Consider the following 20,675-nt stretch of genomic DNA (forward strand, 5'->3'; position numbering starts at 1 on the left):
TCAGTTCTCAGTTTATGGGATGTTCAGATTTTTTTTTTTTTAAGTGCCCTAGAATTTCCAAGGAAAATTTCTTCTCCATCCTGTATTTTTGTCTGATTTTGTTCAAGAAACAGTATGATTATATCTTCCATGTAGGTGGACAACTCTTCCCTCACTGGTGAATCAGAGCCTCAGACCAGGTCGCCAGACTTCACAAATGAGAACCCACTGGAGACCAGGAACATTGCTTTCTTTTCTACTAACTGCGTGGAAGGTATGTGGCTTGAATATTCTCTAAAGCAGGGATGTCGAATAGGAATTTAAAGATCACCACACTTGTGGTGATCATCTTTCCATATTCACTGCTTATATTAAATAAATGACCTCTCCAGAGGCAGGCAGCTCCAGCCCCCTTCTCCCCTCCCTGCCCCAGTTTTAATTCAATGCAAGTGGCCCACCTGCGCTGCCCGGGCTGCTGCTGCCGCCACCATGCACTTTTCCCACCAAATGGTGTGGAGCAGGTGGACAGCACACCGCACGTGTGGCTCTCAGGAGGAGCCACATTTAAAGGCTGTGGTTTGGCGACCCCCCCGTTTTCACCCCAACACAGCGTCCTGTTGGCCACATGTGGCGAGTGGGGAACATGCTGGATGCTGTGGCTCTAAAGTATGCATTCATGTTACACTGGAGGTTAAAACAGTAAATCAAGAAACTTAGGGCAGCATAAGGCTGGGTCTACACGTGCCCCTTCCTTTCGAAAGGAGCATGTTAATGAGGAGGTTTGAAAGATGCTAATGAGGCGCTGCGATGAATATGCAGTGTCTCATTAGCGTAATGGCGGACGCACCGATTCAAAAGTGCGGCTTTTCGAATCACGCGCTGCCCGTGGAGACGGGCCCTTCCGAAAGGACCCCCTTCAGTTTTCGAAAGCCATTCTTCCGATCACCAGATAGGAAGAAGGGGCTTTCGAAAACTCGGGGGGGTCCTTTCAGAAGGGCCCGTCTCCACGGGTGATGTGCGTTTCGAAAAGCCTCACTTTTGAATTGCCATGGCTGCCATTGTGCTAAGGAGGCGCTGCATATTCATTGCAGTGCCTCACTAGCATCTTTTAAACCCACTCATTAACATGCCCCTTTCAAAAGGAAGGGGCTCTTGTAGACACAGCCTAAAAGTTTAACGTACAGCTTCAAGAAGTTGAAGCCCATGTACTCCCTGCTACAATCAGGTTATAGACTCCTGAGAGAGGCTAGATATATCTGATAGGAAATTGACTTGGAAATTGTACAGTAAGCTTCTGCAGCAGTGTTAGCTTTAGACTTCCAGTTTCCTCCTAGATTTTTGTCTTTCTGGACTGTTAATTTAAGTCCAATCTTTAAAGAGAACATGGTAGCGGGGTTTGTACCACTCCCCTGGCACCATTTGCCCCTGAAGGCCCCACTTAAACTGGGGGCATCTTAATATAATCAGACAGAGGTGCTGTGTGTTTTTAAAAAAAAAAAGCTGCTGTTGAGAACTTACAATTCCAATCCCCCTTAAAACAGAACTAGCGTGTCTTCCGCATAGTACTGCTGCAGGCTCAGTGGCTATACCTTAGCCCTTCCTTTCAGTTGTTTGTGTCCCAGCACTGTGATATGGCACGTTCCACCAGAGGATAAGCCCCAAAACAGGACCTGACATTTGGAAAGGCTCCCTTTCTTGTGTGTTAATAAGCAAGGAGAAATCTCTGCCTGTTTGTGTCATTTTGTGCCAGGCTTAGCTTTCCGCTGAAGCAAATAATGTATCTGCCCTCTTAAACTCTGCGGATGCATTGCCATGCAGCAGGTCCTTTGTATGCTAATTGGAATCTGGGGAAGAGTTGTGCAGGAAGGCAGTATGACAGGAGTGGTTTTAGGTACACAAGAAATCCTGGGCCAGGCTTTGGTTGAAGAGTGCTCGTCTTATATGCTTGATGTGGACGAAGGCAGAAAATCTATTGTAGCATGAAGGAACATAGCTGTTTTAAACAAAGGTACAGAAATCTGCTCAGGCACCTCCAACCTCGACCAGAGTTGAGCATTAACTAAAGTATCTTGTGTTTGAATTCTAGGCACTGCCCGGGGTGTTGTCATTAACATTGGGGATTATACTGTGATGGGCCGTATTGCAACTCTTGCCTCTGGACTGGAAGGGGGAAAAACTCCCATTGCTGCTGAGATTGAGCATTTCATCCACATCATTACTGGAGTGGCTGTGTTTCTGGGAGTCACTTTCTTCATCCTCTCATTGATCCTTGAATACACCTGGCTGGAGGCCGTCATCTTCCTCATTGGAATCATTGTTGCCAACGTTCCCGAGGGTCTGCTTGCTACTGTCACGGTGAGCTGGAGGGGAATGTCAAGAATTTTATATCCTATTATACATCACCCTTCTTAGGCTGTATTTGGAAGCAAACTGCCATGTAAAAGAGAATCTCACTGCTGAGCAGCCACCTTGGCCTGTGTGGGTGAAGCCAACCTGTGATGGTCTCAGATTTATTTAATCACATACTTCTGCCTTGCAGCAGCTCATGAAAACTACATTGGAACCCTTTTTTAAAATTAACCAGTTCTCAAACGGTTCAGCTGCGGTGATGGGCCCTAAATTACTATATCATAAAGCATTTGGTATTGCAAAACTAATTTTCAGTCAAAAAGTCACTGCTACAAACATAATTCCTTCCTTGATATTGGAAAGTAGGAGACTATCAAATTTAACCTCTCTGCTTCACAATCACTTTTATTTAAAGTAAAAAGGTACCATCCACCTGCAGGCTCACGCCTTGGTCTTCCCAAATGAATGGCTCTGAAAAACGGCTAGCTGCAGGTGCTGGCACAATCCATCTCCACCCCAGTCCCTGCCCCCATTCTGCCTCGTCTTTCCCTCTTCCGTCCTTCTCACTGTGTGCCACCTTGCTCCTCCCTCTCCCCCAGTATGCCATAGAGCAGCTGATGGCTGTGGGCAGTAGGCACTTGTGGGGGAGTGGGAGTTTGGATGCTAAGCCCTGAGCCACTAGCACTTGGTGTCAGTTGCAAACAGGAAGCACCTCTTGCTAAACTGTTTCAAAAGCTCTCATGTTCTTCAGTAGTTCCTGAACTCTGTTTATTGGCATGTTTTTGACAGCCTTCTGACGCAGGGTGTGGTGTCTTGATAGGCCTTTATAGAGGAGAAAATGCACTTTGGTCTAAATGTAAATGAATCTAAGAATCGGTGCTTTGTTCTCTTGTGGGGATTGGGAGGGTGGTAACTGCAGCCCCTGAGTGCAAAATTACATCACTCCAGTTACAGTTGTGGGCTATGTAGGGCTAAGGCTGTACCTGTATTACTATGGTAAGATGACCTACGCCACTCCAGCTATGTGGAAACATAGTGGAGTTGACATACCTTAGTTTGTGTTACTGTGGGGTCTACGCTGCAGATGATCCTTCCCTTGTCTAGGGTAGAAAGGAAGGGGTCAACCACAAGGCGTGTGTGGTCCGTTTGGTGGGTCTTAACTAGATGTGCCGAAGTCTACTGCTGATGGATCCATCTCAGAGCTATAGTAGACACAAGCTCCGGTAGTGTAGAAGCATTTGTCTGATGTCTTCCATCTTCCTCTCTCCCTCCCCTAGGTGTGTCTGACGCTGACAGCCAAGCGTATGGCTCGTAAGAACTGTCTGGTAAAGAACTTGGAAGCTGTGGAAACCCTGGGCTCCACATCCACCATCTGCTCCGACAAAACAGGCACCCTGACTCAGAACCGCATGACAGTTGCCCACATGTGGTTTGACAATCAGATCCACGAGGCTGACACGACAGAGAACCAGAGTGGTAAGAAAAGCTCTCTCAACTCGGGTTTTTGCTTGGAGCGTTTTTTTGACCTAGAAGTGTCTTGACTTGCAAGTCGTGTTAAAAAAAAATTTGGTGCATGGAGTGCAAGGTTGGGAGGATTTAGGGTTTGTCTGCTACGGTTCATGGTTAATCAATATGAACTTCACTGTGGCCCCATTCTAAAAATGCCTCTTTGTCTGAAGTATGACTTGTTGGACTTACAACACCTAAATGGTGGGCATTGGAAAGATCACTTCCCTAGGTCTGAATCAGGTTTGGGATTCTAGGACCTAGAAAACATCCAAAGTAGTATCTTAAGTGAGCATTCTGTACAGTGCCTGTAGATACGCACAGCCAGAGCTAGGACTGAAACACACTAAATCTAAATGAATGTCACACTTCCTACTAAATCTGGTGCACTTTCAGTGACGTGGAAGGCTAGGTCTTCTCACGCTTGTCTTATCCAGTATTGAATATTGGCTGTGTCTGGCCTACACGTCAGCCACGTTCAGTACAGTGCAAAGTATCAAGTTCCCTAAATACAAAGCAATATTGAAAGTACGTGAAGTGCTGTGTAACCATTTGACCTGAGTACAGTAATAAGCACTGTGGCTTATTCAATGAAGGGAAATCTTAGAGGCTTAACAGTTGTCTGTCCCAGTTAGGAAACAACTTCCTAAATGGCTCTTGTCTAGTTTACTTTTTCCGGGGCGAGCCTGTTCAGTTCTTGTCATTTGAAGCTCCTCTGTTACAAACATGGAATACTGGATGGATGAGATCTTTGCTTCACCTGTGACATAACTCAGTCATTTTGCACACAGGAGTTCTGTTTCTTAGCATCCCAGCCTACAAAAGGAAGTCAGTCTGATCCTTCCCACTACGGAAAACATAACTAGTAGTGTAAAGAACCTAGACTACAAACGCCTGTACTCGAGACCTTTAGCTAGTCTGCTAATCCCCAGGCTTTTCATTACTCGCCACCTGATACCCAGAGTAACTTCTGACCTAGTTGAATGGCTTAAATCTAGAAAAAAAGAAGTAGGTGCAAAACTCTCAGTAGGACAAATATGCTTCCTTACATTCAGAGGTAGAAGAGACTGAGCCTTTACACTGTGCTTAACAAAACCTTTTCACTTCACGTTTTCCTTCTCCCCTCTGCTTCCAGGTGCCTCTTTTGACAAGAGTTCTCCCACCTGGAGTGCTCTGTCCAGAGTTGCAGGTCTCTGCAACCGTGCTGTGTTCCAGGCTAACCAAGAAAATGTGCCTATACTCAAGGTGAGTTCAGAAAAGGCATCCTAAGCTCTTCTGACAAACACTTTTGCTCTGATTTGTTGGTGTTGCAAGCTATTAGTCTAGAGTGTTGAAGGCAGCATAGTAAAACCCTGACTTGCAGGCATGTTTCGTTGCAGGGCAGCCACGCATAAGTCAAGTTTCATGTAAGTCAGGATGGGCCGGGGCAGAGAGCTAGCCCAGGGAGCAGGGCACCCTGCTGCCTTTGGGTCCCCACGGACCGGGGCTGCAAGTGGCAGAGGGGCTCAGCAGCTGCAGCAAAGATGGTGGTGGCTCTGGGTGCCCGCCGGGTGGTGCAGTGGCGCTGCTCCTGGCACTCGCCATGTTGCTCTTGCTGCCCCACTTTGCAGCTCTGGGCACGCGCCCAGGGGAGCACGGAGCCACCACCATCTTCGCCACAGCTGCTGAGCCCCTGAAGTTTACAGACGGGCAGCAGTGAGTAGAAAGGGGCTGGGGGTGCAGCAGGGCCTGGCGGGAGGGATGGCTGGGGGTGAGCCATGTCTGGTCCCAAGGCTGCAGGGAAGGCCAGCTGCAGTGTCTGGCTTTTCCCTGCAAGCAAAACCATAGAGAACAGCTGGTGAAACAATCTCCCTTTCTGTGTTTTTGGGGGTGGGAGGTGGTTTCTGAGAGTGGCTCATGGAGCATGATCTCTGCCATCTTTGCTCCCCTGACGTCTATGTGCTAAGGGAATAGAACACCTCAGAGAGTGGAAAAGTTTCTTACACAGCATGGTGCATTCTCTCCCCTCTTTCTTGTTCTTGCATAATACATGGGAAGGGGGCTCCATGAAAACGACTTTGCGTTAAAGAAATTGGGGGAAGTGGGCCTAGAAGCAGAGTGAGCAGCTGTCATAGGATTTCATTAACTTCGCCATACGCTCATGCCTAATCTTGTCTGACCTCACATAATTGTATGACTCTGAAGCACATTCTACATAGAGATAAAGAGTGTGGAGGAGAGAGAAGCTGGGATACAGCCTAGTCTAATGTCTGCACAGGTGAAGTACGGCTCAGTTTTTGACATGTTAATTATGTTCTTCAGTGCATTACAGAAGGGTACTTGGATACAATGCTGATAATGTAGAATAAAATAATTGTCTTGACTATTACTCAGTACTGGTTCTGTGACTATAAATCAGATGTCTGTTTTTACTGTGAATCTGCTACCATAACATTGAATAGCTGTCGCAATTCTGCTTCTTGGAACTCTTTTATATTTTGAAGCGATTTCAAAAGAATCCTATTACTGTAATATCTATTTGCCATGACTGTTAGATTGTCCTGGATGGTTGCATAAGTTTCTCTGTGCTCCAGAGGTTTGCTTGACTTTGGTTTCAGCCTTATTTGAAATCCTGAGTCTCTCTGTTTTTTTAAAAACTGTGAGTATGTGCAAGTTTACAGTGTGTAAAACTTTGTTTCAACAGAGGGCAGTCGCAGGTGATGCATCTGAATCTGCACTTTTAAAATGTATTGAACTGTGCTGTGGCTCTGTCAAAGAGATGAGAGAAAGGAATGCCAAAGTAGTGGAAATACCATTCAACTCTACCAACAAATACCAGGTAAAAGGGAGTGAGATCCTAGAGGGGGAGAGGGGTTCCCAGACCTTACCAGTTGGCACAAAGTGCCTAAGGCTAGATCAGCCCTGAATGATACCCAGAACTGTTTGCAGTGAGATTGCATGGTCATCAAATAGACAGAAGAATTTTTTTTAATGTTTGTTTTATTACATAGGCTATACTGGAGAGACCTAGCTATGCGAACAGAGACCAGCAGAGGTTGAATATGGGGAACTAAATGAATTGCAAATATGACCCTCTAAATTTTTTTAAAATAAAGAGGGGGTCTTAATGTCCACATGTAACTGTGCTTTTGGGAGAGGACTTCCCAGAATTTGTTTCCAGAGCACCCTAAAGTGATCTGCCTTAATTCTCCAATTTACCCATTGGTGACTTGGAGCCAGCATAAAGGCAAGAAGTGCTTAATGACTCTTCACAATGGGAGCAGCCCCTTTAGTCTCATGCTGTACATTTGTAAAGCTCATGCATAAAAGGCTCTTCTCTTACAACCTAGCTATCCATCCATAAAAATGCCAATCCATCAGAGTCTCGCTACCTGCTGGTGATGAAGGGAGCCCCGGAACGAATCCTGGACCGCTGCAGCTCCATTTTGATCCATGGGAAGGAACAGCCGCTGGATGAGGAGGCAAAAGATGCTTTTCAAAATGCCTACCTTGAATTGGGAGGCCTTGGGGAGAGAGTGCTAGGTAAGGCATTACAGTTATAGCACACGTCCATTGATTTGGCCTCCATGCATCATATTGTAGAAGCAGTGGATTAAGTACGTAGGGTTGTGTTCTGTTCTGGCAATGTAACAGTCTCTTAACTTGCAAGGCATTTCAGTGTTGGTCTGGAAATGTGCCCCTGGAAGGGCTGTGCGCTCACTCTGGGGTGCAATCCACACGGCTGTCTGGGTACCATCATACAGCAGAGCCAGACTGCTTGCACCCAGATAAAACAATCCATGCCGGAGCTAGTGATTTCCATGGGCAGTGTCATATTAAAATTGCTCCACTTTATGTAAACTGAGTAGCTCAGTCACCTGGCATTGGCAACTAGCTGCTTGTCTGGAAAGGTTTAAGCCAGGAGGTGCCTTACTTTACATAACCCTGACTAAGCTGCTGAGCACGACCTGGTACTAACTTACGGCTGATCTCGTCTATCGTTAGCTATCTGCTTATTGTGGTGTCTTTACTGCACTCTCCCATCAACTCCCTTATTCCTTCTTGTTAAGAAGAAATACTGGAGAGTGAGAACAATTGATAGCTATACTAGACTCAATAAATCAATCCCTGTTGGATCAGTTGGTGACCAGTAGTGTAGATGTCCTCGTACAGAGCTGCTCACCACCGTTGTTCACAATAAGCGAATTCACTGCTATACTTGCCCCCTTACTGGCTACAAACTAATCCTCAGTTTTGACCTTCTGCAGGCTTTTGTCACTTGGCTCTGCCAGATGATCAGTTCCCAGAAGACTTCCAGTTTGATACAGATGATGTCAACTTCCCTGTAGAAAAACTCTGCTTTGTTGGGTTGATTTCTATGATTGACCCTCCTCGTGCTGCTGTGCCTGATGCTGTTGGCAAATGCAGAAGTGCTGGAATTAAGGTAACTTGTTTTTGTGTGCGTGCTGCAACATAAACTAGAATACAAATCAAATCATAGAATGCTAGGACTGGAAGGGACCTCGAGAGGCCATCGAGTCCAGCCCCCTGCCCTCATGGCAGGACCAAGTACTGTGTAAACCATCCCTGATAGACATCTCTCTAACCTGTTCTTAAATATCTTCAGCAATGGAGATTCCACAACCTCCCTTGGCAATTTATTCCACTGTTTGACCACCCTGACAGTTAGGAACTTTTTCCTAATGTCCAGCCTAAAACTTCCTTGTTGCAGTTTAAGTCTCTTGCCTCTTGCTCTATCCTCAGAGGCCAAAAAGAACAAGTTTTCTCCCTCCTCCTTATGACACCCTTTTAAATACATGAAAACCGCTATCATGTCCCCCCTCAGCCTTCTCTTTTCCAATTTAAACAAGCCCAATTCTTTCAGCCTTTCTTCATAGGTCACATTCTCTAGACCTTTAGTCATTCTTGTTGCTCTTTTCTGGACCCTCTCTAATTTCTCCACATCTTTCTGGAACTGTGGTGCCCAGAACTGGATACAATACTCCAGCTGAGGCCTAACCAGCACAGAGTAGAGCAGAAGAATGACTTCTCATGTCTCATTCACAAAACACCTGTTAATGCATCCCAGAATCATGTTTGCTTTTTTTTCGACAGCATCACACTGTTAACTCATATTTAGCTTGTGGTCCACTATAACCCCTAGATCCCTTTCTGCTGTAGTCATTCCTAGACAGTCTCTCCCTATTCTGTATGGCCGTGTCTACACTAGCCAAAAACTTCGAAATGGCCATGTGAATGGCCATTTCGAAGTTTACTAATGAAGCGCTGAAATACATATTCAGCGCCTCATTAGCATGTGGGCTGCTGCGGCACTTCGAAATTGATGCGGCTCGCCACTGCGCAGCTCCTCCAGACGGGGCTCCTTTTCGAAAGGACCCCACCTACTTCGAAGTACCCTTATTCCCATCTGCTCATAGGAATAAGGGGACTTCAAACTAGCCAGGGTCCTTTCGAAAAGGAGCCCCGTCTGGAGGAGCCAGGCGGCAGCGAGCTGCGTCAATTTCGAAGGGCCACGGCTGCCCGCATGCTAATGAGGTGCTGAATATGTATTTCAGCGCTTCATTAGTAAACTTCGAAATGGTCATTTGTGTGGCAATTTTGAAGTTTTGGGCTAGTGCAGACACGGCCTATGTGTGACACTGATTTTGCCTTCTCAAGTGGAGTAGTTTGCATTTGTCCTTATTAAACTTCATCCTGTTTACCTCAGACCATTTCTCCAGTTTATCCAGATAATTTTGAATTATGACCCTGTCCTCCAAAGCAGTTGCAACCCCTCCCAGCTTGGTATCATCTGCAAACATAATAAGCATACTTTCTATGCCGATATCTAAATCGTTGATGAAGATATTGAACAGAACCGGTCCTAAAACAGACTCCTGCAGAACCCCACTTGTTATACTTTTCCAGCAGGATTGAGAACCATTAAGGACTACTCTCTGAGTACGGTTATCCAGCCAGTTATGCACCCACCTTATAGTAGCCTCATCTAAGTTGTATTTGCCTAGCTTTTTTAATAAGAATGTCCTGCGAGACCATATCACGTGCTTTACTAAAGTCTAGGTATACCACATCTACCGCTTCTCCCCTATCCACAAGGCTTGTTATCCTATCAAAGAAAGCTATCAGATTGGTTTGACATGATTTGTTCTTTACAAATCCATGCTGGCTGTTCCCTATCACCTTACCACCTTCCAAGGGCTTGGAGATAATTTCTTTAATTACCTGCTCCATTATCTTTCCTGGCACAGAAGTTAAGGTGACTGGCCTGTAGTTTCCTGAGTTATTTTTATTCCCCTTTTTATAGACGAGCACTATATTTGCCCTTTTGCAGTCTTCTGGGATCTCTCCTGTCTCCCATGATTTTCCAAAGCTGATAAAGGCTCAGATATCTCCTCTATCAGCTCCTTTGGTAATGAAATGAGTGAGCCCAGTATTTAGACCTGCAAGAAAGTAGGTTCTTCAAGTGCTGTTCGCCATGCGTATGCCCCATTGGGGGTACATGTGTTTTGTGTGTGCCCAAGGATGGCGATTTAGTGACTATTTCCCTGGTCCCCATTCACTTCAAAAACCACTCTGATGCCATTTCTAAAGGCTAATATGCTTAACAGTGCTTTGGGAACTTGCCATTTAACCTACTGTAGCAATGCAGGGCCCCCACAAATCAAGGGGCAGGTTGTAAAAAGTGTTTGCTGTGGAGTCCAAAAATTCTAATAGCTGAACTGCTCTTGGAGCCTGACAGAATGGGAGATGAAATTCTGTTTAACTTCTCACTCTTTAATCCAGTGCCACTCTGAAACGCTTGCTAATAACCCTGTAGCTGGAAGTATCTTCCTGACCAGGAAATGCAAACTTCCCCTCACTGCTCTCTTTTTCCCTTCCTCAGAGGAACCCCGTGGGGATGGGGAACTTTATTTCTGTCATTTTCACTTCTTACCCTCTGAGATCCTCAGCAAATGAGCCAGTTGTACTCCATTGGCCATTAAATAGTTGGCTTAACTGAGCTGTACTTCATGAATGCCACCTCGCCTTCTCTTTTGCAGTCTGAATTAATGTGACGGGATCAGCTTTGGAAATAGGACTTATTCCTCACCACAGTTGACTTGGGGCAACAGAAGGAAATGTTAACACTCCACTCCTTCTGTCTCTTTTCTACAGAGTGCCGCTTGACAGGGCGGGTAAGGTTTTCATAACAGTCTGATGTTTGCATTGCAGGTTATCATGGTTACCGGAGACCATCCAATTACAGCCAAAGCAATTGCCAAGGGTGTCGGCATCATCTCTGAGGGCAATGAAACAGTAGAGGATATTGCTGCTCGTTTAAACATCCCTGTCAGCCAGGTCAACCCCAGGTACAAAATATTATGTGCTAGAAAAGGGTCGTCTTTTAGAATCAGCGCTGCCTCTCATGTCTCCTATGTACAATTCCCTCTTTACTGTATCTGAGACTTGAAGTTAAGCTAACATGTGCAGCACTGCACTATCACTAATTGAAATTAAGAGAGAGAGAGGAAGAAAAGCACTGATTGAGAGCTTAGTTTGATTTCTGGATATTTTCTTTATACATTTTCATATCTGAACTTAACCACTTGTGTCTTACTGATAGTAAATGTCAAAAAGTTAAAAATTTATGATCACTGAATTGTCTGATACCTTCCATAATAATCCCACAACTGAACATTTACATAAATAACAACCAGTTATTTTTACACTGTGGAAGACTTTTAGTAGTTGAAGTTATTTTAAAAAATTGAATTCTGCCAAGCTTTCTTAAAAAAAAAGCTTAACTGTAACTTACACGTGAAGATGACTAACTGCGTCCCTGTTAGGACCAAAGACCATGGAATGTTTCATAGAAGTACAAATTAAAACTGAAAACGACTAGTCTGCTTCAGTTGTCTAAACTGAGTGGCCTTGCAAAAATTCACACAGGATAAATAGTTACAGTGAGTATAAGGTTACTTATTCACCATGTAAGGAAATCTAATGGGAGAATTTTTTTTTTTTTTATTTGACCTCATTCAACTCCAAAGATAAATACTTTACATTTACAATCACACCAGATGGGTAAGACTCTCAAGTAAAACAAAGCCCCATTCCTCCAGAGTTGCAGACCTGAATGTTTTTGGGTGGGCAGAAAGACCTGAGAAGCTCTGAGGAATTAGCGTTCAAACCTGACCTTTAAAGTCTGTAGTCCCAAGGTAACGTAGGTAAGTAGGTTTCCAAAGTGAGAATGACAACCCTTTGAACAAATACATGACCTTCAGGACTCGACTTCCTTCTCCTACACTGGTTAGTACATGGCTCTTTCGCTGCCTGAGAGCACAACATTTGAAATATTTATCAGGCAAATTTGCCGTCTTCAGAGTTGGCTGCTTTTAGCGTTGCTGGGCTGCTAGCATTGTTTAGTTTGACCAAGCCTTTGTTTTGCTTGGAGGATTCTTGCAAAGAGCTTGTGAGCCATGAATAGGTGGCCTATGTGATGAATTGCAGAGGAAGATGAAATATTGTGGTCAGGCTTTTGGGAAGGTAATTTTATAATGCTTATGTAGCAATGTAGACTGAGGATAATTGGACCACGTGTTTGAAGGTCTTGGAGGCTGGCTTTGAGGTCAGAAAGGAATTTCATCTCATGTACAGCATAAGTTTTACACACCTCATCCATTTAACCAATAACCACTGTGATGCTGGATGAGGTAAGAGGTGATGTTCTAATGTAGTCTGGCAAACTAAACCCAAAATACATAGCCTGCATAGGTAAGAAAATGCAGCCCTTTAGAACGTAACATGAGGTATGTTTGCATTTTTGAATATTTTCTAACTGTAAAACACACAGCAACAATCTATCTTCCCTTACATACAGTAAGTCAGTCACACAGCATGTGACATTCCATGCCTTGTAGAAACTGGAATTTCTTCCTCCAAAGGTGGTGGTTTATAAAAAGACTTGGCTTTTAATATTATTATAGTGTGCAGAAGAGTTGTGGCCTAATGGAAGGTGTGCATGTTCTTTTTTTTTTTTTTTTTTTTTTTTTTTTGGTACTCTAAAACCCAGAGACGCCAAGGCCTGTGTTGTCCATGGCACAGATTTGAAGGACATGACCAGTGAACAACTAGATGACATTCTGACTCATCATACAGAAATTGTGTTTGCCAGGACATCTCCTCAGCAAAAGCTTATAATTGTGGAAGGTTGCCAGCGACAGGTAAGGAGGCAGTGCTAAGCTATTTGATCCTCCATAAAAATATTCACTTTAAACTACCAGCTCAAACATGCAGCATGGCATGTTCAAGAGTAATAGTACAACGTAGAGGTGTCTGCCCGGTTGTTAAGGGTTTTCTTTATAGCAGCAGCAGCAGCAGTGGCTGTAGAAGCAACTTATGGTCTGAGCGACACCTGGGCTTTCATTTCATTTTATATGCCTTCATACAGGGAAGCAGTGTGGTGTACATGTTCACTGCAGGCCTCTTAAAGTGACCTGCAAAGGGAAAAGTAATTGCTGAACTTAGCTTTAAAGTCTCGACTTTTGGTGGGGGAGGTTTAAACGTTTTAACATTGGTACCACTACACATTAAGACAAGTCATTCAGTGTGTTCTCCGCAGTAAGTAGCAAGTCCAGATACAACACTTCTGACTGTAAGCTGAACAGGAGTGTCAGATCTCTACCTGAAATAGCATTCAGACTGTCTTTCAGAATACTTCACTGGTCACGTACAAGACTTTCATCAGGTCCCCCATACTGCCCCAAAAGAGCTGTTTCCAGCTAGAGGTCCTGTTCGGTTTGCTCAGGATTGTGACAGATGCTTTGGGGTGGATGAAAGACGGAACACCCTTGTCCAACATCCTTGAGGACCTATATGTACAAGTTTACACGTTTCCTGATGTGGAAACTGAAATCTTCCTGTCTCTGTGCGTAGGGAGCCATTGTAGCAGTTACTGGTGATGGTGTGAATGACTCTCCAGCACTGAAGAAAGCAGACATAGGAGTTGCCATGGGCATTGCCGGCTCTGATGTCTCTAAACAGGCAGCTGACATGATTCTGCTGGATGATAACTTTGCGTCAATTGTAACTGGTGTAGAGGAAGGTGAGTTTCCAAGCAACTGGTGAGCATCAGTGGGCGCATTTTAGCCTATTACTTTGTGACACACTGTGGGATAAACTCAATCTCTGAAAGACTTTCCTGAACCTGGGTTTAGAATTCATTTTCATAGTGAATTCGTACAAAAGCCATCCAAGCAGCAATTTTCTACCCCCCGCCCCCAAAAAAAAAAAAGTCATTGGATCAGTACTTATTCCCAGCTAGGGCTAGGATTGTTAAGTGTAAGGATTCCTAGGCTAGGGTTAGACCTGGCCATTGTTGCAGGGACCCCCAGCTAAAGTTACTTAAAAACAACCATTACTAGGGATTCTGCCTGCTGTGTAGGCATAACCTGTGGCTTTTGCAGCCCGCTGGCACACAGGCCTTTTTCATTGCTTCTGGGCTCAGGCTGGAATATCTATATAATGAACATAGCTAAACCCCGATCCCCCTTCTGCTCGCTATCTGTGGTTGGTAGTGGTGGAAGTAAGGATCCTTAATTCTATCTAGTGGTTGGCCTCCATCCGAAGGGCAATGGAAGGTGGTGTGGCAACTGCTACTTCCCTCTCCCCATGCCTGTTGTTCATTCTGCAGCCATGGCTGTTTGCAATGACTGAAAGCGATTGGTTTTTCAGGGAGCATTGGTAACTGGAAAATAAGATGGTTTCCTTCCATATGCACTGAAACTTGCTGGTTGTGAACTAAGATGATGATACTGGCTTCATGACTCAAAGAGAATAACCAAACTTCCACTGCACTTGAGTGCCACTTGTGATGATTTTCGCCCTGTGCACAGGAAGGGAAACTAGTGTGTCTAAGCTATCAAGTACTAACTAGTGTGTTTAGTTTGCAGAATATAAAGCCTTTGGTAAGTCGCTTGGCTGTCATGTTGTGGTAAAGAGCATTTGTTCCTTCCTAGGTCGTCTGATCTTTGATAACCTGAAGAAGTCCATTGCTTACACTTTGACCAGTAACATCCCTGAGATCACACCTTTCCTAATCTTCATCATTGCCAACATCCCACTGCCCCTGGGAACAGTCACTATTCTCTGTATTGACCTGGGCACTGACATGGTAAGTACCTTTAGAACCCCAGGGACTCACATGGGTTCTACATATCCCCGAAGAACTTCAAAATCAAGAGAATATGGAAACAGCTTGTTTCTTAGCCCTGTAATGCTGCTGGTCCCTAGATACTTTCCATAACCCATTTCATCTGTCTTCTAAGAACTGACGCTTACTGGGTTACCAAGTGCTTTGATCCTCTCTAGAGGATAAGGGCAAGGTGCTGCTTACAGGCCTCACTGGCCTGTACAGACCCTCAATCTAATTTCATTATTTGGCCAGCAGGCCTCTCCGTTGGTCACCATAATGAAACACAGAGGGGTACCTCTTGTTTCTTAAAACACAGTCTTTTCAAGTCTCTCTACCATGCCAACTCTTGTCCTCCACCCCAAAGGTTCCCGCCATCTCCTTGGCATATGAGCAAGCTGAGAGCGATATCATGAAGAGACAGCCTAGAAATCCCAAAACGGACAAGCTAGTGAACGAGAGGCTGATCAGCATGGCCTATGGGCAGATTGGTAAGCTGCTGTTTCCCTTCATCCACTGGGACTGGCTTGGCCTAGAGGGGGAATGGTGAAACCAGTCTTAAAGCAGTAGCTGCGACCATGTTTTTGTAAGCGATTGGCTTTTGGCTATGCAGGCTCTGTGTTTGGGAAACTGGAAATGCAGGTTTCTAAGATAACTTGAGGCAGTTGCACATAACAGTGTCTTGTGCAGCTTCATGGGCTGAATCACTTCCACGGTAATTTTGTTTAATTACACAGCACTGCAAAGTAGCTGGCTGCCAACCACTTCTCCTGGGGCTCAGACTTGTTTAGAAGAACCATAGATCCCATTGTTAGTTTAATTAAAAGATTCTCTCCAGTGTACCCCGAACACGCAGTATGAAAGGCTTGATGAAAGGAAATACAGTGACATGCCACAGTTCACAGGGTGGCTAATTGCAGCAGACCTTGAAACTTCATTAACGTAGCTGTTCGTCGGGGATGTTAGATGAGGCTCAAATGTGGATACAATTTGTTCCTGATGAAGTGTTTTCAGGGCTGTACTGTAAAGCAGTGTTCCCAGTTTTATTTGGCCATGGAATCCCCCTCAGCCCCAAAATTTTGCAGAACCCCTAGTAACAGCTTAACCACTCTCAGCCCCAGACCCACCCAAATACCTCACCCAGCATGGCAGAAAAACATTCCTCTGCTCCTCCCACTTTAGTCCAGAGGGCCCAAAACAGGACCTGTCTGATTCCTCTTCCAGTGTCCTCAGGGCAGGGAGCTGCAGAGGAATCAGTGGCAGCAGCGTCTGAGGCTGCAAAAGACTCTTAAGTCACATGTGGCTCTGGAGCCTCAGGTTGCCAACCCCTGACCGTGGAACCCTCAGTCTCACTTCGCGGAACACCAGTTGGGGAAACACGACTGTAAAGTGTGGATCATGGGATACAAATGGGGATATCTCCCTTGGGGATGGGGGAGGAACGGATGTTGGATGATGGTCAAAGAAACAGAATTGCTCTAGCTGCAGAAATGCACTGTTCCCTGTAGGGAGGGGCTGGATAAATGAGAAGAGAGGGACTTCATGTGTCTGGGGCTTCTGTTGTGAAGTAACAGCTGTGGTCTAGCGAATCGCTTGGCTGTCATGACCGTCTCTTGCAGACTGCATAGCTTTATCTGTCCCTTTCTAATCTAATCAGGTATGATCCAGGCCCTAGGAGGCTTCTTCACCTACTTTGTAATCCTAGCAGAGAATGGGTTCTTGCCCTCCTCCTTGCTAGGCATCAGAGTGAAGTGGGATGACCGGTGGGTGAATGACGTCGAGGACAGCTATGGGCAGCAGTGGGTAAGTTGGAGCAGAGCTTGGAGCTGCAAGCCAGATTGCTAATGTCCACATCCTGTGTTGGGATGCAAGTAGCTCTGCATGTGGAATGGAGAAGGCGGATGTGTAAGAGCTAACGGTGTTCCTTCTCACTTCCAGACCTATGAACAGAGGAAAATAGTGGAATTCACTTGCCACACAGCCTTCTTTGTCAGCATTGTGGTGGTGCAGTGGGCAGACTTGGTCATCTGTAAGACCAGAAGGAACTCAGTCTTCCAGCAGGGGATGAAGTAAGTGGTGTAGGTTGGAAAGGTTTTAAGGGGGAATCCATGTGCTGCTGTCACTGGCAGGCAGAAGCCCTAGTGGTCATTTAGGGCCCACAGCATTATACTGAAGACAGTCTCAGCAAGTTTCAAACATATTAGGTGCATGAATAGTGGCATACTGCTGATTAGGTGCATTTAATGGGACAAGTAGGGTTCTCTGTAGTTAGATAGGATGTGACTAGGTGAACAACTGATCATCTTGTCCTCAGCTGTCAGAACATCTGAAGATAACCCAGTCTCAAATATTAACTGTTGGCTTTGCATGCCCTTGACAAGGGTGAAATAGAGCATATGATTCTATGACTGTTTCGTTCAAAGAATATCCTAGCAAATCTCATTTCCAGGTGATAATCTGTATGTTAGTTGAGGAAGATCCCTTGGCACTAACGTTTTTGGTCTTTCCTAGGAACAAGATTTTAATATTTGGTCTCTTTGAGGAGACTGCTCTGGCTGCCTTCCTCTCTTACTGTCCTGGCATGGATGTAGCCTTAAGGATGTATCCACTGAAGTAAGTCATGTCTTCATATTTCAGCTCACAGTCACTCCCAACAGTTGCAACAGAACAGTCTCATTTTAGCAATAACCTTGTGTAATTAGATGCTCCAAGATTTTGAACTCTCCTGGAGAATGACTTAAGTTGCCCCCAGGAAGTCTTTTTCTCTTCTTAGCTTATATTGCCCACCAGGAAGCTTTCTTGGCAGCTGACCGTGATGAAGGTCAAAGCATAGGGCTTGTCCAAACATAAGTTGTACCACCCCACCTTTGTCAGTGTAGCCAAGAAAGACAGCTCCCTAGTGCGCCTGCAGTTAACGCTAGTAGAGCAGCTTCATGTGCAGGAAAAGGAATAGCACCTCTATCCAACATGGGTACAATGCTTTGGTTTCCTCAGGTGAGAGATCTTGTAAGTGTGAATGTGTAGAACTCTGCCCCAGCTGCTGAAGTGCCACCCTCTGCTGTGGTGAATTTTGGCATCCTTGTTACACAACTCTTCAAGGCAGGAAGTGGAAAATACATCTTGTGTCTGACTGAAACCAGAACGAGGACTTCAGAAGCAGAATTAACTCGAATTTGTCCAAAGCTAAGCAGACCTTTTAAAATGACTCTGAAAGTCTCCATGAGAAAACAATTGAGATGTGTGAGCCTACAAAAGTCTGCATTCTCAGCAGTACAGTGCTGCCCAGGCTGAAGCACCAGTGCCTCCTTCTGCAGTTCCTAGGTGTTGGAATCTCCCATGTGATTGGCTTGCACTGTGATAGTTCAGGTTCAGAAGGCTGTAGTACAAAGATTATATGTGCTTGGAAGGAAACCTCCTGAGATTAGTGTTGTGGGGTGGGAGGAGCTGGTACTAAACAGGACAAAGGTGCAGCACCACACCTTTTATTGAACTCTTGAATCAGATGAGCTTTTTCTATGGAAAATTCAGCAATGACTGGCTTCTGCAGAATCCCTTTCAGGAGCTGCTGGTCTGTACTTGCCGCCTCCTGTTCAGTGATCTACACAACTTGTAGCCTAAACATGAAGATCTGCTGCCAAATGCCAGTTAATGACTCTTTCTGTGCTGCACTGTCTGTATTCTTACTCCATGTGTCTTTCCCTTAAACAGACCAACCTGGTGGTTCTGTGCCTTCCCATACTCTCTACTCATCTTCGTGTATGATGAAGTCAGGAAACTAATTATCAGACGTAGCCCTGGAGGTAAGAATTTACAGCTGCCATTTCACTTGTATCCCATTGCTTTATAGGCATTGAAATTTTGCAGTTAAGTGTCATTTCCTTTTTTGCAAATGAGATTGTAGTGATTATAAGACACTTCATTAAGTAAGCACCTTGTAAAGGGGAATAGATGTGGTCAAAAAACAGGTGAATGATAGTTGGTCTTGAAGCCTAGTTCTTCCTGTGTGTGACTCTGCCCTAGGAATGGCAAAATTAATATGGATTTGTCACTTATCACTGTCCTGACTGAATATTTTGTTCCCTCTCTTGCTGCTGCCTCCTTTGCCCCTCTTCCCAACCCCCAAAAAATTCCTGTTTCTCGCTGAACAGCATGAAGGGCAGTGAACTGCAAGGAGAGGGAAGAACTGCCCTGAAGACTTGCTAGTGTGGTGATAATCTCTCCAAGTTCTTGGAGTTCAAGGAGTATTTCATAATCTGAACCTAGGGAAGGGAGGAAGTATTTATGCGCTGTGCTAGAAAATAATGGTTCATGTTTGTCTAGTGCAGAGAAGTCAGAGCAGTTGGAAAATTGCAAGTCATCAAGTATTTTGAAAGACTTTCCATTACAGCAAGGTCTCTTAATCTTGCTCCGACCATTCATTTCTGCAACTGCACTGAAGAGGTCAGAAATATAATGGGCTGCTTCATGGCACTAACTTAGTTCTTTCTTCCTCTCTCCTTCCGTAGGTTGGGTTGAAAAGGAAACCTACTACTAAAATTCTGCTCCAGAACCACATTCCGGGCACAGCCCAGCCCTCCACCTCCTGTGTGTGTGCGTGCGTGCGTGCATGCTTTTGGCATTTGACTGCAAAGTTGTGCCCTGATAGGAATGAAACAGAAAAAGGAGTGAACCTGAAGAAACATGTGGACTGATGGAGACTGGGAGGAGGGGAGGGAATTCCTTTGACATATCAGTCTGTGGCCGTGAAAGACGGAGTAATTTTTATGTGCCTTTTTGTTTTTTAAAAGGAAAGAGAAACGATAAGATTTTATATCTGGATTTTTACAAATAAAGGTGGATTATAACAGGATGCTGTTTGCATTGTCCATATGCTGTCTCAAATAGTGCTTGTGTCACAGGAATGTATAGCTAAATGCTCTGAACCTGTGGTGGTGCCGTCCTTCGCTCCTGAGGCGTTCTGCTCCATTGTGATCCAACTTCATTGGATCATTCTGTTGTGCCCCCTGTTGTCACCACGTTTTAGGCTCTGCTTTGTAACTTAAATTCCTGATAGTAACCTCTGTGGTTCCCAGAACTCTTTGGGAATCCTCTAGAGCAGGCGTCAACAAGCCTTCCGAGCCAGAGTACCAAAATTTGACCTTTTGACCTCTATGGATCATCTGAGTGCAGGTGATACTTTTTAAAGTCACTAATAGTCCTACTTAGAACAGCTTTATTAATAGGTAAATAGAGATGCAGAGGTTAATGGTTCAGGTGGTGGGTGGTAGCATTAGCTGGTATTTTGTTTATCAACGGGCAGCATGGCATTGAGCAATCTCCCTGCTGCACGGTGGAGGAGTGGGGCTGAGCTCCCGCCTTGTGTGTGGATGAAAATCTGCTTGTATGCCTGTCTAAACCAAAAAACCACCTTGCATCCTCCCTTTCTCTTCCCTGCTTGGTGCAGCCTTCATAGCTGCCTTTTTTTCCTCCATTAAGACTGTGAATGAAGCCTTTTGTCTTGCTTTTCTCCTGACTCAAGCATAGTGACAGCAGAGATATCTCTCTGACAAGCCACTACCTCATCTTGTGCAAGAGACTGGGGAAGGACTAGAGAGATTTTCTAGAACCCTTCTTACTTCAATGGGAACCTTTTGGCAACTGTTTTTACTCAGCAGCTCATTCAGGCTGACTT

General features: G+C 44.9%; 1 protein-coding gene across 1 annotated transcript in view; it reads left to right on the forward strand.

The window, feature by feature from the left end:
• Positions 1-19,853, forward strand: part of ATP1A1 (ATPase Na+/K+ transporting subunit alpha 1) — a 38,501-nt gene extending 18,648 nt beyond the window's left edge. Inside the window, exons 7-23 of the mRNA XM_075000562.1 lie at positions 136-253; positions 2,066-2,334; positions 3,606-3,804; positions 4,970-5,079; positions 6,518-6,652; positions 7,164-7,356; positions 8,082-8,257; positions 11,047-11,183; positions 12,887-13,037; positions 13,750-13,918; positions 14,832-14,986; positions 15,372-15,495; positions 16,662-16,807; positions 16,943-17,073; positions 17,516-17,617; positions 18,713-18,804; positions 19,510-19,853. Coding sequence (XP_074856663.1) covers positions 136-253; positions 2,066-2,334; positions 3,606-3,804; positions 4,970-5,079; positions 6,518-6,652; positions 7,164-7,356; positions 8,082-8,257; positions 11,047-11,183; positions 12,887-13,037; positions 13,750-13,918; positions 14,832-14,986; positions 15,372-15,495; positions 16,662-16,807; positions 16,943-17,073; positions 17,516-17,617; positions 18,713-18,804; positions 19,510-19,538 — 2,436 coding nt within the window. The 3' untranslated portion in view covers positions 19,539-19,853. The remainder of the gene's footprint in view (positions 1-135; positions 254-2,065; positions 2,335-3,605; positions 3,805-4,969; positions 5,080-6,517; positions 6,653-7,163; positions 7,357-8,081; positions 8,258-11,046; positions 11,184-12,886; positions 13,038-13,749; positions 13,919-14,831; positions 14,987-15,371; positions 15,496-16,661; positions 16,808-16,942; positions 17,074-17,515; positions 17,618-18,712; positions 18,805-19,509) is intronic.
• Positions 19,854-20,675: the final 822 nt, after the last annotated feature.

The sequence above is a fragment of the Carettochelys insculpta genome, chromosome 1 (assembly GCF_033958435.1).
Source record: "Carettochelys insculpta isolate YL-2023 chromosome 1, ASM3395843v1, whole genome shotgun sequence".
Classification (NCBI taxonomy): domain Eukaryota; kingdom Metazoa; phylum Chordata; order Testudines; family Carettochelyidae; genus Carettochelys; species Carettochelys insculpta.